Source organism: Asterias amurensis, chromosome 7, assembly GCF_032118995.1.
Source record: "Asterias amurensis chromosome 7, ASM3211899v1".
Lineage (NCBI taxonomy): Eukaryota > Metazoa > Echinodermata > Asteroidea > Forcipulatida > Asteriidae > Asterias > Asterias amurensis.
In genome coordinates this window covers 17,469,810-17,487,621 of record NC_092654.1, presented here as the reverse complement: position 1 = coordinate 17,487,621, position 17,812 = coordinate 17,469,810, and the positions used below count along the sequence as shown (strand labels likewise).

Here is a 17,812-nt window from a genome sequence, read left to right as displayed (position 1 = left end):
TTTTATGAGACTTGGAACCAATACCCCAATCCCTCAAAAAAGGAGGAGGGTAAGGGGAACACTCACATGGTATTGTTTATTATGTATTAATATTTTAATTCATTTCAAAAAAAAAAATTGCAAAACATCTCAAAATCGCCTTATTTCTGGTGTTTTTGTGTTTCAAACTCTCTCTATATACAAAGTTCTGATTATTCTAACCCATAACAATTATTTTGCCTTGTCCATGGTCGATATAAAAATGAGGCTGTTCACAACCCCTCTTCACAGCCCACGCACTGAAAGCACCATTTAAACAAATGTCAAGTTTTAACAACTAACTTCTGCCCCAAAAAATACTTGGGGTAAAGGTCTTTCTTCTACTTCAACAAAAACATTGCAAACATGTTGAAGAAGTTTCCGTTGATAAAAGAGACATAGCACTGTGCTCATATTAGGAAATTGGGCCCATCCTTCAACAATAAATGTTTGTAAACCATAACAGCATTCATATACCCCAACATTAGCGCTACACAATATTAGGTAAGTACCTGTTTGGAAAAATAAGTGAAATTTTCAAAAATTGTTTCCTCAAACAAATATTGTAAAAAGGAAGGCTTTGGAGATTGCACTGCCTCATCTTTTCATCTCTTAACATGAAGAGATCCCAACACTTGTGTAGCTGTTATTTTTCAACTCTTGAATTGACGTGGAAGTTATGCAAACAATTAGAGCATCCATATGGCCAGTGTAGCATCCTGACTGCCAGAAAGGCTCTGGAATGAACTTTTTCAAAGGTTACATGCTTTATTTGTTGTTTTTTAATCAGACTCACATATTACTCAAATTAGTCTAAGATGGAAAATTTGAAACATTAAGACACATCAGGCAAATTCATTCTCGTTTAATCCTTTTTTTTATTATTAAATTATTCAAGGCATTAAATTACTGTTTACCAAAAATGCGGAAGATCATTTGTAGATCAGAGATACTTCAAAAGAATACAAGATATGTATGTGACCAAGTTATCAAATAATAATCATCTAAACAATATGGAAATCCACTTGTGTGACCTTTAGACTAATATATACTACATATACCTGTAAATAAGTTCAATATGCTTAATTTACTACAATAAATCCTAAGTTTTGTGCTTAAGAATAACCAATTTATACAAATAGTACTTACATAATCAATCACACATTTGGTTAGAATACATTAGAAATAGTTAGAGTTCATTATTATTCATAGAGTTCATTATTATTCATAGAGTTCATTAGTTCATAATAGAGTTGACCTTTCTCCTCTTTACAATTGCACTTATTGGACTTCATACTATTTTAATTAATCAAATACATCAAGAAGATTTCAGATTAAAACAATAAGTTTATACTTAAAAATATTAACACTAACATTAGGTACTGAATACTTGTGTGCGGAAAAAAAATATTGTGATCTAATTTAATGTGACCTATAATACAGGCATGAACTACACAAACAAAGAATAAACTAGTTCAATGAAACCAAACCAGAAAAATTTATTTCATGAATTCTAATCTTAGTTTTAAGTAGATAGTTTGTTAAAAGTAAACTAATTCACTGAAAGACTTGCATGTTTTTCTTGTCATAAATATATATATCCTGGAAAGACACTAACAATAAGGCCACTGTTGAAAACAACCCCACAATCTCCCTTTCCCTCCCCCCCCCAAAAAAAGAAGATTTTCAAAATAAAAAATATATATTCTTCAAATCTCATAAACTGAGATACTACCTTGAAATGTGCTACCCTGTTAACACTACCTAAAAGACATGTAAAATAAACTTCATTGATAAGTTTGTTATAAATTGAAAGGAGCCCAAACTTTACTGGCATTCTACGTAAGCAAATCATGTGTTTTAATTTTGCTAAATTTAAAAAAAATAAGACATCCGTTTCAACTGGTTCACACAGGTTTTGTCTAGTCTTACAGCTAGCTGCAAACTGGTTCTGTCAGGTTCAAGAGCTAACCCACTATAGTTGTAGTTTACCAGTGATAACCGAAACATAAGCAGCGAAGTTAATAACCAGACCTTAAGATAAAAGAAAAAAATCGTGAAGAAGTTCCCTAAAACTCAGAGCCCTCCCCATCACCTCCACCCCCATGAGATCGAAAAACATGCAAAACTTAAATGGTTCAAAACATAATAGCCCCCAAAATTATGTCTTTGCCCATGCCCCTCCCCCCAAATGAAAATGTCTGGTTATTCCACTGTTTAACAAAGTAAGGGATTGTTTAGGATTTTTGGTTCAATTAAAGAATGAGTAGTTTCATAGTGAAAGTTCATTGATTATGAAAATCATACAGATACCAAAACTTCAGAGAAATAGTTTCCCCTGAAATAGTAGGTGAGCCCCTGACAAGAGCTAATCGAACGATCACTCACCCTCAAAGCTTTTTCGAACCTACCGGGGGAAGACCGGGGTTGACCAAGGGGAAGCTAAAATGAACGCACCCAATGTTTAGGACAAGGTAATAACTTTAAAAGACCATCCCAACCCCCACCACCAATTAAAACTAACAAGCGCAAACAAATCCTTGGAAAATTATAAACTGTTTTACCACTGAATCCACTACCATACGATCACTTGACAAAAGTTTCACAGATTTAGATGGAAATGTAGAGAAATTTCAAATAAACCAAGGGAGAACTGTACCTCGGAGCCGAAAAGTAACATAAATTTACTGAATATAAAGCGTGCAAAATAAACATAGTCAGATTAGAAATGATTACTATACAGTTCTTCAACATGACTTCACTCTGTCCCACCAGGGCCAATTTTAGCCTGTAAGCACATAATCTTACTGAACATAGTATTGCTTAGCAGATTCAGGTTACCAGCCCAAATTGCATTATATTTGCATTGTTGTGGCTGGTGCCCGGCACAAATTTTGCTCAGCAAAGAAATTTGTCAATCAGTATTTTCTGCTTAACAGGTTTATGCAATTGTGCCCAAATGGTTAACATTAATAAGGCCATAATTATGCAGGGAGTTATTATAAATAAACATTAAATCATCAAGGTAGAAATGTCACAGACTACTTTGATTCACTAGATGAAACCAATATCAATTTTACTATGTAGTAAAAAATAACAGCTTTCGCTACCTGCCCCCCCCCCCCTCCATCTAAACCGGTAACCTGTTAGTTGTACATTCCATTAATGAGATAATCCACCTTGGAGTAGTGTCTTCGCTGGTATGCTTCATACCAATGTTTACCAATCACTACTAAGACTGCCATCAGGAAGAGCACTCCGAAGCACACGGCCGCAATCAATGCACCTGTTGAAATGACACAAATACAAATAGAATATGTTGTGTTGTCATTATTAGCCTTCGAGAAAGACTCTGCTATGGTCGAAAAGTCAGGCCATTAACTATTTTTTACAATCAATGCCAGATCAGAGTTTTCCATCAACTTGTTCAGTCACTAGACAGCATAACAAGCCATATTATCAGTTCACTAGTCCCCCCCCCCCCCCCCCCGCTTTTTCACTAATCTTTATTCAATATTAGTATCATTTTGTGTTTAGAAATTAGGATGCTATGTTGACAAACATGATCTGTACTTTTGACCTTTTTGTGTCAAATCTTGAAAGTAGGTCAAACCTTGTGGCCTCTACAGATATTGGTACAAGCTGTCTGTGGTCAATTATTCAACGAAGTTGCAAGAAAAAACACCCTTGTTGCACGTGCTTCATAGGCCTGAAGTCCTCTTCTTTCTTGTCAACAGCTCTCTGCTGCTCATTACCAAGTATTTTTGTATACTTCTATATAATTGAGTATTTACCAAACATGTACAATGCCTTTAAGGATGAATGCAATGTTTAATATTTCCTTCCTCGTCGAAAGAAAAACAAAATCTAAAAAGTTGAAATTGCAGAATCTTACCGTTTGAGGCGATGAGACTATTTGCTGCAACATCGTCCTCATCTCCATCTTCATCCATTTGTGCAGCTGCTGAGGTCTCATTCCCAACCCCGACCCCCATAGTCTCATTAGAAACTAGTGTCTCGTTACCAACAAGTGCTGCTGATGTCGGGGTACCAGCCTATGGTTCAAAACAAAACAAAAACGGGTGAGATGAGGTGAAACTTCTACAAAGGGTTTTTGACAAAAAGCAATTTCTGAAACATTTATTTGCAAGGCACAAATCAGTGGGGGGAAAGTCACAGGCAAGGAATAGATTCGTCATGTCTCTCTTGTGTTAAAAGGTCAGGGGTTGATTTCACAAAGAAATAAAGTTCATCGCAAGAGAAATTTTGAGTATCATCATAGTGATCACACTTTACTTAGAATTGCAATTACGATCAATCTTGGATGTTTGTGAAATTGGCTCCTGGACTCAATAACCCTCCTGCTCATTTTCTAGCAATGTGAACCAACTATTTGAACCCATTCCTCTAAAGAAAGAGTACATCCTTTCCGAAATATTTTTAGATTTTCAGAGCTATGCCTTTCATCCAAGCGATAATAAATCCCTGACTGATATAGGGGAACCAAATTGTAAGAAGTCTTTTGAGAGAGCTGTGCCGAACCACATAATAAAGTTAATTAAAACGTAGCTGTGGCTTGGTTTTTCACAAACATTTCAAAATAGGTGGTTTGAGTTTCCATCAGCTGATTACCATGAAGTCAATGATTTTACTTGTTATGAAAGACACCTTAGGGACCCTCTGGTATATGAACTTGAAGAGACACCCCTCTGGTATTTGAACTTGAAAAGTGAGGCCGATTCATACTTCTTGCAAATGTGAATGCGATATGAATGTTGATGTCACAAATTCGCAACAAATAATTCGCAGCAGTTGAGCTGTGGCGAGTATTAGCAGCGAAAACAGAGTTTTGGCGTCAATTTCACGTCAAATTCGCTTTCGTATGAAACAGGCTTTTACCTGATAAGAGGGAAACTTACCAAAGTCTGGTTGTCTTCCATTTCTTTTCGTGATGGATCGTCGACCGACGATGGAATGGTCGAAGCAGGCTCCTGGACGGTTGGTGGAATGGAAGGAGTTGACTTGGGACTTGAGGTCGTCTTAGATGTAATGGTTGAGCTGTTGACATCATCGTCTGAGTATACTGTTGAAGACCGAGTTGCTTCTGCTTTGTGATAAGAAAGTATCAGAAACGTTCATTGGAAATACTGTAGTTAAACGACCGAATTTAAAACGGTCTTTCCACATTGGTCTCTGGATTAAATCCTAATCAGAACAAAAAGCCTCATTAGGAAGACATAGTAATTGTCTTGATCTAGCGCCTTAATCAAGTTACTAGGATATGTGCACTATTTAAGAACCAAGTATTACTATTGGTATAATGTTTTTTAGTTTAAAGTGCAAGTCCATCAAATTTGTTCGCACAGACAAGAGGCTCCCCAGTCTTCAGAATTTTTAATTTGTTTATACAACTCTGAAACCACACACATAACAATGGAAATGAAAAGTGAGACAAAAAATCACTGAAAATCAATTTAACAAAAGCTAGATTGAACCATTTGCACATTTTGTGGTCCTTTCTCTGTGGTATGGTAAAGTTAGCAGGTTAAAACTGGTAGCTAATCAATTCGTAAGGGTTACAGAGGTTGATTGAAATAGATAAATCGCATGTGGAAGAATATTCACAATATCAGGTGAGGCTATTACAGCAATCTGGCACACAAGTCAAAACGTAAAGCAATTTCTAAAATGGCAGCTAATAAGGTTCCTGCTGAGGGTGTTGCTATAGGCAGCCTTTGGGCCAAACATTAGCGTATTTTCTGACATTCCAAATCTTCATGCCAAAAACAAATTGCGAAATGAGCGGGACTGAAAAAAAAACATGGTAAAACCAACTACTTACCAGTTACATTGATGACGGTAGGACTATCATCTGATGTAATGTTAGATTGTTCAGAGGTAAGGTGGAGGAGTGTGGTTAGGGAGGTAGGGGTGGAGGGTGCAGTTGAGGGTGCAGTTACAGGTGCAGATGAGGGTGCAGATGAGGGTGCAGTTGGGGTTACAGATGAGGGTGCAATGGAGAGGGTTGAATTAGAGGTATTGCTCATCGTGGTTTGCAGTGAGGATTCTGAAACATTGAGAGGTATAGTGGGATGAGTCGAAGGAGTTGTTGTAAAGGGTGATAGAGTAGTTGGTGAGTTACTTGAAGAGGATGAAGAAGCAAGAGATGAGGATGATTGTGCTTCAAGGGGGAAAGAGTTAAGGGTGGCATTGCTGATTGAATCTGAAACCGAGAGAGAGGATGAGCCTGTGGGTTTAATGCTGGGTTTTAGAGCTTGGGTGGTTGTAGGAGGATCGGGAGAGACTTTTGGAGGTTGGGAGCCATTAGAACCAGATGATTCATTTGCCTCGGGAGGGTGTGTAGTTTGGCTTGATGAGGTTACAACCTCAAGCTCAGAACCCGAGGTGGGTTTACTGGCAAGTTGGGCTTCACTAGCTGGAGGGGTTGAGTTTGTAGGAAGAGAGGGAGCAGTTGGTTTGATGGAGGTTGAGGGTTGAGGAGTGGGAGAGTCTTGCGGAGGTGGTGGTGGTGTCTTTTGAGGAGCTTTTTTAGTGGTTGGTTGTGTAGCAGCTGGAGGTCCTCTTGTTGAAACTTGAGCCTCTGTGGAGGCCGTTGTTGTCTCGACATCAGCCTGAACTTTAGCCTGAACTTTGGCCTCAACTTTCGCCTCAACTTTCGCCTCAACTTTCGCCTGTGTGGGTTTAGGAGTAGGGTCACCACTGACTTTAGTTGTAGATACCGTGGTTACCACCGCACCCACCGTGGTGATAGTGGGTGACGTTGTTTTCTCAGGACTCTTGGGGGTTGTCTCATGTACGTCTGCCTTAGTGCCAACAGCCCCCATGTTTGATTCCGCTTTCTTGAGCTGTTGCTCCACCAGGTTGATGAGGTTCCCTTCCAACTTTGCCACATTCTCAGCCGCCTTCTCCTTTGCTTCATCAGTCGTCGGACTCTGATCCTGGCCATTACTTCTCCTGACTAATTTGTGTAAAAACGTTGGACTGGCGTTGGGGTTAGTGAATTTGAGACCGGGAGTTTTTTTAAAGACTGGGGCTAGTGGGTCGGAGGGTGAGTTAGGGTAGAATGGGATGGGAGACAATACATGTTAGGATGTGTTAGTATGACTGTGCATAATGACTATGAGTGTTAAATAAACTTACAGTCAAACACAAGAGTCTGAGAGGGAAATCAGCATGATGAAAAAGTGTCTGCATTTTCTTTACATCTTTTCTAATAAAACTTGAAATTCAATCACAATTTGCGTTTTGAATTACGCCAACTTATTTGGCTTACCTTCATAATCTGTAGTATCAAAAAAAGCTGTAAAAAAAACATTCATATTTTTTTGATGATTTTTTTTTTTTTACACAAACAAACCACGTCCTCTTATCCTAATCCAAAACTACCGACAAGTGTTAATTGATAACAAGCATGATGTGTTAGAATCAGATGGAACATGCCCTTATCACTAAAAAGTGATGAAAAACAGAGTTAATGTAGAGATTATTTTTAAAACTTAGGGTTGAACAAATAATATTGACTATACCAGATTAACATGCTGTACACAAGTTTCATGTACTGGGGAGGCTTGATACGTGTATGGATGGATGTGTGTTCTGTTGTGTTAGTAACTAGCCTTCGAAAAGACTCTGCTATGGTCCAAACGTCAGGTCATTAAAGGCAGTGGACACTATTGGTAATTACTCAAAATAATTATTATCGTAACACCTTTCTTGATTACAAGTAAAGGAGAGAGGTTGATAGTATAAAACATTGTGAGAAACAGCTCCCTCTGAAGTGACGTAGCTTTCAAGAAAGAAGTAATTTTTGATGAATTTGATTTTGAGACCTCAGGTTTAGAATTTGAGGTCTCGAAATCAAGCATCTGAAAGCCCACAACTTTGTGTGACCATGGTGCGACAAGGGTGTTTTTTCTTTCATTAATATCTCGCAACTTTTGACGACCGATTGAGCTCAAATTTTCACAGGTTTGTTATTTTATGTCAATGTTGAGATACACCAATTGTGAGGACTAGTCTTAGACAATTACCAATAGTGTCCAGTGTCTTTAACCATTTTGTTGCATGTTAGTAACTTATGAGCAATTTCTTATAAAAGTGTCCCAAGTCGACAGATTCAGTTCAAATTGTGAATCTGTAAGGTTTACTGTCTCTTACCTTCTGTTGGTAGCAGTGCTGTAAAAAACAGAAACAAAATGTTAGTCAGTTGTGATATGGTAGTCATAAAATAGTTTTCCTATACAAGTCAGTTTTAAAAACTATCAAACTGAGAAACAATCAGGTGTGCTGAAGTTACTGACAACCATCCCCTAGACCATGGAGGTAGTACATGTAAACCAGACTGCACAATAGTGAAAGCACACAACTACCTGTGAGTTGACCTGTTTACACTGAACTGGTGAGAACGAGTTCCTGTATGAAATATGTCGTAAAACACTTTTGTATAATATTCACAAAAAGAAATTTTCAAAACTTATCATTAACAGCTCTGTGGCTTTTTTTTATGTTTTTCAAAGTTGAAGACCTATAAAACAGTTTTAATACTTTCGATATAACAAAGCTTTTTTTGTTTTTAAAATGACCAAAAAAATGTCTCAATTTCCCAAAAATAGATCCACACTAAGGACCCAGACTATTCTAGACACGAGCCTCACTTTAACCATCTCTCCATTATTTCGCACGAATGGCGCGATGGCTACCTTTAAAACATTATCACGCCATTCGTGCGATTAATAGAGTGCTGGGACAATAGCATGACATCGCAGGTGGAGGGTAGTTTAGATAATGCCCACGGTGTTTGCGCCATCCTTGGGATACGGCTGGCGCGCACCTCGGGCAGTATATAATCCTATAGATAAACCTCATTACTTCTTGTTTGAAAACCTTTCTAGAAACGTACTGTATGCCACAAAGCTTGATGAGAATCCCTTGAGTTCAGAAAAGATGCAGGATCCTATAGATGGACAGTGGATGAGGAAGCAATTAGCCTTGCCAAGGTTGCCACCATGATGGAAGACGCCTAAATTACACTTTACATAGCTCCCGTCATTAAGCTCTTCTGCAAAGAAAACGTTCCAAAATGAAAAAGGAAAAAAAAGTGTCAAAGGCTTAAAAACTTACGTGGTAATGAGCAAAGGAGAGCTGTTGATAGTATAAAGCATTGTGATTGTGAGAAATGGCTCCCTCTGAAGTAACGTTGTTTTTGAGAAAGAGGTAATTTCTCACTGAAATATTAAAATACTTTCTTAGGCATGGGAAAGCATAAACACAACGAAAAACACCGGAAAATAATAGTCGGTCCTTTTCACACTGGGATCGCTTTACCCAGCCCGGCAAATTGGCACAACCCGGGAAATAGCCACCCCTGCTCTGGATTTGGGGTAAGCGCTAAAACCACGGGGTGTTCTTGAAACATACAACCGGAACCCTGTGGAATAGGGACCTAGTTGTAGTTGAGGTCAGTGTGAAAATGCGCCAGGGTAAGCGTGGGGTACAAAGTAAAAGACGCAGTGTGAAAAAGGGCTCAAGAAGATTTTAATTGTCAGAACTCCCCAAGCTACTTCCTCAAGACTCTCTCCTCACCTTCCTCCATGTCGCAGCAGGCTCTCTGGCATTCCTCCCTTGATGACTTGTAGACGTCAGACATAAACACTGCTCCATTTTTCTCCGATGCCGGAACATTGATAACACTTTTATTGGTGACTTGGTAGTCGCATTGCTGTGTGGTTGCTAGGACAACCAAAACAGCCAAGATGGCTGTCCTAGTGAAGGCACTCTGTTGCATAACACTTATCTGCGAGGGATCCAAAAAGTGTTTCAAATAAGATTACTCTTTTTGTTAGCCACAAACAATATAGACCTTTTCGCAAATACCGGGGCGCGCGCGTAACGCTTGGAATTAGGTGCATTGTGGTCTAGCTGGTAGCAAAATTTGATCCATATCTATCCCACAATGCACCTCATTCAACAGTCTGCACTTGCGCATTGGTATTTGCAATAAGGTCTATGTGTCCGTCCTCGAAGCAAAACTGTTTGTTGAGAAATGGGTGGGGGGTTTTTCAAGTTAATTCCATATTCACATTCATTGTTCAGACTAAAATTTCTCAATTCTCCCAGATTCAGCAGAGTATTTGCTGAAAATAAACCAATCTTTTCATGTTCTGATGAACACATTTTTTTTTAAATTCTCAATGATCATGGACACTTGTTCTCTCATTTGTTAAATGTAATGTAATTCTAAATATCTCCCTGGTTGTACCATCTGTTGTACAAAGCTCCCTGTTTGCAAGATGCAAATGTTGGCAGCTCTGCTAAAAAAACAAGGAATTTCGTCATGTTAATTGATTAACAAAACATTAAAAAAAAAATAGAGCTATTTGATCAATAATAATACATAATTCTTTTAGAACTCTGTATTATCAATACTTTTTGAATGTAAATGTTATCAGTCTAATCCAATGCACCATGTGTGTTTGTTTAATTAATGGAAGTTTATTATAACTGAGAATGTCTGTGTGTTCTATCTCTCTTATTTTGTGTCTATTTCAAGATACAACTTCATAAATTCCCAGAAAGTTATACATCTTAATAATTTCCTCATATTGGTAAATTACTTGGAGTTTTTTGGACACGCTTAGCAAAGCTGGCACTATCAATCTCATTATGTAAATAGCCTTACTTTACATCGCTGTATAATAATTGAATGGATCAGATTACTGCCAGTTGAATGAACTTGGTATTGTTCAACGAGACATAGGGGGATGGGCAATAGAGTTGTGCATGTCATTCAAGCGTGATATAGAGCAACATCTGGATTTTACTTTTATCAAATGAAATATGATAACAACATTTTACAATTACTGTTGGGTTTTATATCTCAGCAAATCCGTACAATCCTTCGTTGTTTTTGAAATGGCAGGTTTCTTTTATGTTTATCTTTTTTTTACCATCACTTTTTTTTTTTTTTTTTTTTTTTAAATCTCTATAAAGAAGGATAGTTATAACTTTTTTTTGCGAAAATTCATGCTTTAAGCCTTTCATTTCTGTGAAAAATATACCTTTCCTTTACACAACATTACTAGTGTAGAGTGCCGTTTCTAACAATGTTTTTAAAAAACACTAATCGGTACTTATAACAATGTATAACCAAGTCAGTTTTTATGCTTGAAGTCTTTCATTTTGGTTAAAAATTAACTTTCTTTTTAAAAACATTACTTAAAAGTGCTGTTTCTTACAATGTCAAACACAATGTTTTTAAAAACACCAACATTACATGTACTTATTACAAGGTACCAAGTCAGTTCTTTATGGTTATTGACATGTGGAGTTAACAATCACCCTGCCTTTAAAGCCATTGGACACTTTCGGTAAACAGTGTTGTCCAAAGGCCCACACTTCGTGTATCACAACTTATATATAAAACAACAAACCTGTGAAAATTTAGGCTCAATCGGTCATCGGCCTCGGGAGAAAATAATGGAAAAACCCACCCTTGTTTCCGGCACGTTTCGCCGTGTCATGACATGTGTTTAAAATAAATCTGTAATTCTCCACAACGAGAGTTGATAATTGTTTTAATGTTTTCTCAAAAAGTAAAGCATTTCATGGAATAATATTTCAAGAGAAGTCTTTCACCATGACCTTCTGTAAACCCTGTAAGTTATTTGTAAATCTGTGAACTTTTATTTTTGTTTCTGTTCCATAAGTGTATAATGGCTTTAATGACATGACAATTACAGTACACCACCACTACTAGCAATGTAGCCAATATCCATGTAGTAAACCACTACCAATTCCAGGGCTCAAACTTTACACTGAACTGCAGGCCCGGGGGTTGTGATTTTACTTTTGAGCAACAGGCCAGCAGTCTGGTGTTTTTCTATTGAATAATATTAACACCTCACTGTGTAATTTACTAGTAATTTAAAGAAACTATTTCTAATGTTGACTATTGAGTTTGAGTTGTGGTAAAACCTTTCAAAGTGTTGTACTCATGCCATTTAAAGACAAAACATAAGAGTTAAGACAAAATTAGATTGTTCAATAAAGTTAACATATGAAATAAACCTTTTGGAAAGTTCTTTCTCATTTAAGCCATTATACACTTTCGGAACAGAAACAAATTAAAAAATTCACAGATTTACAAATAACTTACAGGGTTTACAGCAGGTAATGGTGAAAGACTTCTCTTGAAATATTATTCCATGAAATGCTTTACTTTTCGAGATAACATTAAAACAATTATCAATTCTCGTTGTCGAGAATTACGGATTTATTTTAAACACATGTCATGACACTGCGAAACGTGCGGAAACAAGGGTGGGTTTTCCCCGTTATTTTCTCCCGACTCCGATGACCGATTGAGCCTAAATTTTCACAGGTTTGTAATTTTTTATTTCAGTTGTGATACACGAAGTGTGGGCCTTTGGACAATACTGTTGACCGAAAGTGTCCAATGGCTTTAATTATTTTTAGTATTCTACATTATGGTGTTGTAAAACACATTCTGGTCCGGTAACATTTTGACACAAGCCCTGCAGGCTTGTGGAATTTTACCCAAAATTGGAGCCTTGACTATTGAGAGCAGGAGAGTAGGATGGGCCATGGATGGGCCAAGTGAAGTGTGAAAACTTGTCACAGTTGGGCTGCAATACATGAAACCAAACCTACATCCTATACACTGTAATTCGGAAATCATAACATGTTTTATGAAGGCGTGCGCCAGTCGGCAGACCCTTGCGATTTGGTCTCGCTTTTCTCAACTTTTCTCAGTTTTTGTCAAGTTGTTAAACCTTCAAGCAACACAGCTGAATAAGTGTTCCTGTTCTGCTCTCTTTAAGCAACACTGTGGGTAATGTTATGCCCTGGATCGTCACTAATCTGTAACTTTACATCGGTTCGTTCATGTCAAACTGCTGATCGAGCTATGAAACGCCATTGGAGCTGCTATTTACTACCACTGGTGCATATACTTATGTGCAATCTGCAAGTCTTTTCAACCTGCCCACCTACGTGTGACACACCACAACACGCCATGCTGCAGTACAGCAGCAGCAGTTTGAGAGCCATAGAGATAAGCATGTCTCCCCGTGATCTGAGGTTGCCTAAAGATGTGTATCAACTTACTCTTGACCTTGGAATCGGCATACGACATCATGTTCACAGAGGCAGCAGAGGTGGTAAGCAAAAAGGTCGAAATCTGGCTAAATCTGCCAACAACTTATTTGCCAAACCTTCCAGCACATCCATGTTAACTCTTGGCCTCTTAAACTGCCAATCTGCTTGTAACAAGGCTAATATAATCCAGGACCACATCAAAGACAATAACATAGATGTTTTAGCTCTAACTGAAACTTGGTTCAAACCAAAAGACAACTACGCCCCTGCTGAAGTTACGCCCAGAGGGTTCAAACTTGTCCACGCCCCCAGAAAAGAGAGAAGAGGGGGTGGCGTTGGCGTATTGTACAAATCGGGGCTGATCGCGTCCGTTGCTACACCACTTGACAACCAGGCGCTTGCGGTCTCTTCTTTTGAACTTACTGAGTTGAACATTATCTTCAACAATAAACACGTGCGGATCATTGTTCTGTACAGACCACCTTCTTCACAGAAGAATAGGGTCCCATTCAGCACATTCATCAAGGAATTTACAGAAGTTCTTGACAGACAGGTATTGTTCCCTGGAATACCCATTATTCTAGGGGATTTTAACATCCATTGGAATGTCAACACAAATGAGACAAAGCTTCTTAAAGATCTGCTACTGCAATATGACTTGCAACAACTTGTTGACTTTGAAACACACAAGTCTGGCCACACCATCGATCTTGTCATTACTCGCCAATCAGATACTCTTGTTCAATCTGTATCTGTATCAGAGTACGTCTCTGATCACCGAGGAATCAATTGTCTACTGAATCTCCAAAAGCCAGAGTACACAAAGCGCCTACTCAACTACCGCAAACTCAAATCCATTGACTTAGACAAATTCGCTGATGACGTCATTGCATCCCCGCTCATCTCAAACCCTGCGACTACGACACATGATGTGACTGATCAATACAATGCTGTGCTCAGTCAACTGGTGAATGTGCATGCACCCGTGCAAACACGTCACATCATTGACCGGCCCGCCGTTCCATGGTGCAATCAGCGCTTCATACAACAAAAGCGCAGACGTCGCCAATTAGAACGGAAATGGCTCAAATCGAGGCTTACTGTTGACCATGACATTTTCAAAACTCAGCGAGACTTATGTAAGCGCATCCTCACCGAAGCAAAGACTTTGTACTACAATGAGAAAATAAAGGGATGTGAGGGAAACCAAAAAGAATTGTTCAAGATCACAAATCATCTCATGCACAGAAAACAGATCTCCAATCTTCCCACGGATATGCCTGCAAAAGAACTAGCAGACACATTTTCAGCATACTTCATAGGCAAGATTGATCAGATCAGAGACAATCTGGCGTCCAATCGTGCGGATCCTGCCCCACCCTCCCTGAGTAGCTCCCGCCCCTCTTCGAGTCCCACTCTCACCACCTTGAACCCTGCGTCGGAGCAAGAAATTGCTAAGATTATACAAAGTTCATCACCCAAATCATGTCAACTTGACCCCCTACCGACGGTTATGGTAAAGAACTTGAAAACCACTCTGGCGGTGCCCATAACACGGCTGATTAACATGTCCCTCGCCACCGGTGAAATTCCTGACAGCTTCAAAACTGCTCTTATCACTCCTGTGCTTAAGAATGAATCATTGGATTCCACCGAAAAGAAAAACTATCGCCCAATTTCAAACTTATCCTTTGTGTCAAAGATCGCTGAGAAGGTCGTCGCAGCGAGACTAAATTCACACTTAGAAGAAGGCAAGCTCCTAGAGAGTCAGCAATCTGCCTACAAGAAATTTCACAGTGTGGAAACTGCCCTTTTGAAGGTCCACAATGATATTATGTGCGCTGTGGACAACAAAAGGGCAGCAATGTTAGTCCTGCTCGACCTCTCATCGGCCTTTGACACAATTGATCATGATGTGTTAATTTATAGGCTGAGTAATAACTTTGGTATTCAGGGAACAGCTCTAAACTGGTTTCACTCATACCTTACAAATCGAGTTCAAATGGTCAAAATACAGGGGGAATTGTCATCGGAGGCTTCGTTAAAATTCGGAGTCCCTCAGGGCTCTGTACTTGGCCCTGTGTTATTCACCCTCTACACATCCCCACTTGGTCAAATCGCACGCCAGCATAATCTGCAAGCTCACTTTTATGCTGACGACACACAATTGTACATAACATTTCATCCTAATTGCACAGGTAATGACGACATCATACATTCACTAACAAACTGCCTGTGTGACTTCCAAACATGGATGCAAGACAATTTCCTGAAACTAAACACTCACAAAACAAAATTCATAATAATTTCCTCTCCTCACCTTCAACACAAAATCTCCATCCCACACGTTCAAATTGGTGATGTCCAGGTTACACCAAGCACAGACGTGCGTAATCTCGGTGTCATATTCGACCAGTGTATGACCCTTGAGAAGCACGTCTGTCGTGTCTGCCAAATATCTTACATGCACCTTAGACGCATTGCCAAAATCAGACACCTTTTGTCTAAGCAGGCGGCAGAGCAGCTCATACACGCATTCATCACATCCAGACTTGACTTTTGTAACAGCCTTCTTACCGGTCTTCCTCAGAGCACACTTAATCGTCTCCAGTCAGTACAGAATGCTGCAGCACGTCTCCTAACTGGTACTAGAAAGTTCGATCACATCACCCCCATACTCTATAAACTACACTGGCTACCTGTCAATCAGCGAATTCAATTCAAAATCATCATACTCACATTCAAGGCACTACATGGTTCAGCTCCACCCTACATACACGATCTCTTGACACCCCGTACAACTAGACCAGGTCTAAGATCTATCAGAAATACGCTCCATGTTCCCCGAACTCGACTGGTCAGTTATGGGGACAGGGCTTACTCCAACATAGCACCAAGACTCTGGAACTCACTTCCGGATTACCTCAGACAAATACACAACATCACTCTCTTCCAGCAGAAACTCAAAACACACTTATTCTTGCTTGCTTTCCAACATCTTGACAAAACTTGACCGGCGCCTTTGAATGTTTCTCCTTTTCAGTAAAGTGCGCCTTATAAATGCTGTAGTTTATTATTATATGTTAATAAGCTACATTCACTATAAACCCAGTAGCAAGCCCAGTAGGCATGCTGCTTGTTGTTGTAGTGATACACAAACCATACAGGTGTGTGTATGAATAGAATAACAACTCCTAGCCTGCATTGAGTACTACACAATTCAACTTCAACGAAAACACCATGGTGTTTTCTCAAGAGATGACAGCATCAAAATAAACGGACATGCCTCAATTACCTGCATTTATAAACTGTCGATGAGATGAACAAACATCTGAACACACTGATCAATCCACACTGACATCAAATCGTTAACGTTACATGGACGGTATTTTAGACCCGTTGCACATCATCAACGAAACGAGTGGAAGCCATTTTGTGACTACTAATTTAGTTCAACATGATCGTTCCCGTATAGAAAGTTCAGTACTGACGCAAAAAGCACAGCGCAAAGCATGCGTTGTGAAATCGTTTGGGTGCAAGGTTGTAGTTTAGTTAAGATGACGTCACATGCAACAGGTGTGTGTCGAGCACACACCTGTTGCATTTATACTGAGCCGTATTGATTTTAAGAGAAATTTATTAATTAGGTAGGCATATAGGGCCACACCGTTGTAGTGTACATATTTACGGTATCACTTTATAATTGTGGAATTTATATAAATATTTCTCAAAAGAAATAATAAACTAAAAGATTTAAGCTTAGAGAAAATTTTTTGTAAAAAATACTGTGTAAAAAAGTCACAAAATGCAAAAAATAAAGTCTTTTTTTGTTGTGTTTGTTTTTGTATTTTTATTATTTATTGATAACCAACAACGGTTAAGCCGCTTTTACAGGTATCATAAAAAAACATAGAAAACAATTAAAACATTCAATAAAATGACTGTGTTAAGCAAACCATAAGAATTTCGACATATTTAAAAACGTAAAAAAATCACAATTAAAATAGATACAAATTTATAATAAATAAACATGCAAGTAATTCAACAAAATGTAAATTAACGTTTAAAATGCTATAATATTATCAAGATGATCCACATCAATAACCAGTAAAACAAATGTTTTGAAACAATTTACGAAGTTATAAAGTGGATCAAAAGAAATTGTAATTAGATATACAATTCAATAAGTATAAAAGCTTATGGGTAAAACGGGTATTGATTTTGGCCCGTCTTCGTTACTTTCCTGATTTGATTAGAAATCCATAAACGATCAATTTTCGCAGGTTGTGTGACGTATACTTCCGAAGGTATGCTTCCACCAGTTAACAATACGAGGATAAACACTTTTTGGCCCTTTTCGAATCCACGGTTTCGACTTTGAACTCTGCGTCAGGCTCCGTTCTCTCGTCTGAAGCCCTGAGCACGTACATTAAAGCACGCAATATTGACGGGGCAAAGCTAGCCTAAACTGAATCTGGAGCCGAAGCCGAATCTGGAGCCGAAGCCGTGGTTTCGAAAAGGGTCTATGTTGCGTCATGTATAATTAATTTGTTCGTTTAGTGACGTACATAACTCTATTGTAGACTGCTGCAATCAAATTTTCCAATCATAATTGGAAATTTTAATAATTAATAATAATGAAGGGAAATTCCTCATT

General features: G+C 38.6%; 1 protein-coding gene across 2 annotated transcripts; it reads right to left on the bottom strand.

Moving 5' to 3' along the window:
* Positions 1 to 876: 876 nt before the first annotated feature.
* On the bottom strand, positions 877 to 16,612 carry LOC139939600 (uncharacterized). Of its 2 annotated transcripts, none has more exons than XM_071935617.1 (8): positions 16,451 to 16,612; positions 9,622 to 9,832; positions 8,939 to 9,097; positions 8,197 to 8,214; positions 5,861 to 7,072; positions 4,938 to 5,125; positions 3,914 to 4,073; positions 877 to 3,304 (listed from the first exon to the last, which is right to left on the bottom strand). In XM_071935617.1, exons 1-8 carry the CDS (start codon positions 16,454 to 16,456, stop codon positions 3,165 to 3,167), a joined length of 2,094 nt encoding a protein of 697 aa, XP_071791718.1. In that variant the 5' UTR covers positions 16,457 to 16,612; the 3' UTR covers positions 877 to 3,164. The 2 variants fall into 2 exon arrangements, with proteins under 2 accessions (XP_071791718.1, XP_071791719.1); XM_071935618.1 differs by having other exon boundaries at positions 4,938 to 5,122.
* Between the last annotated feature and the right edge of the window lie 1,200 nt (positions 16,613 to 17,812).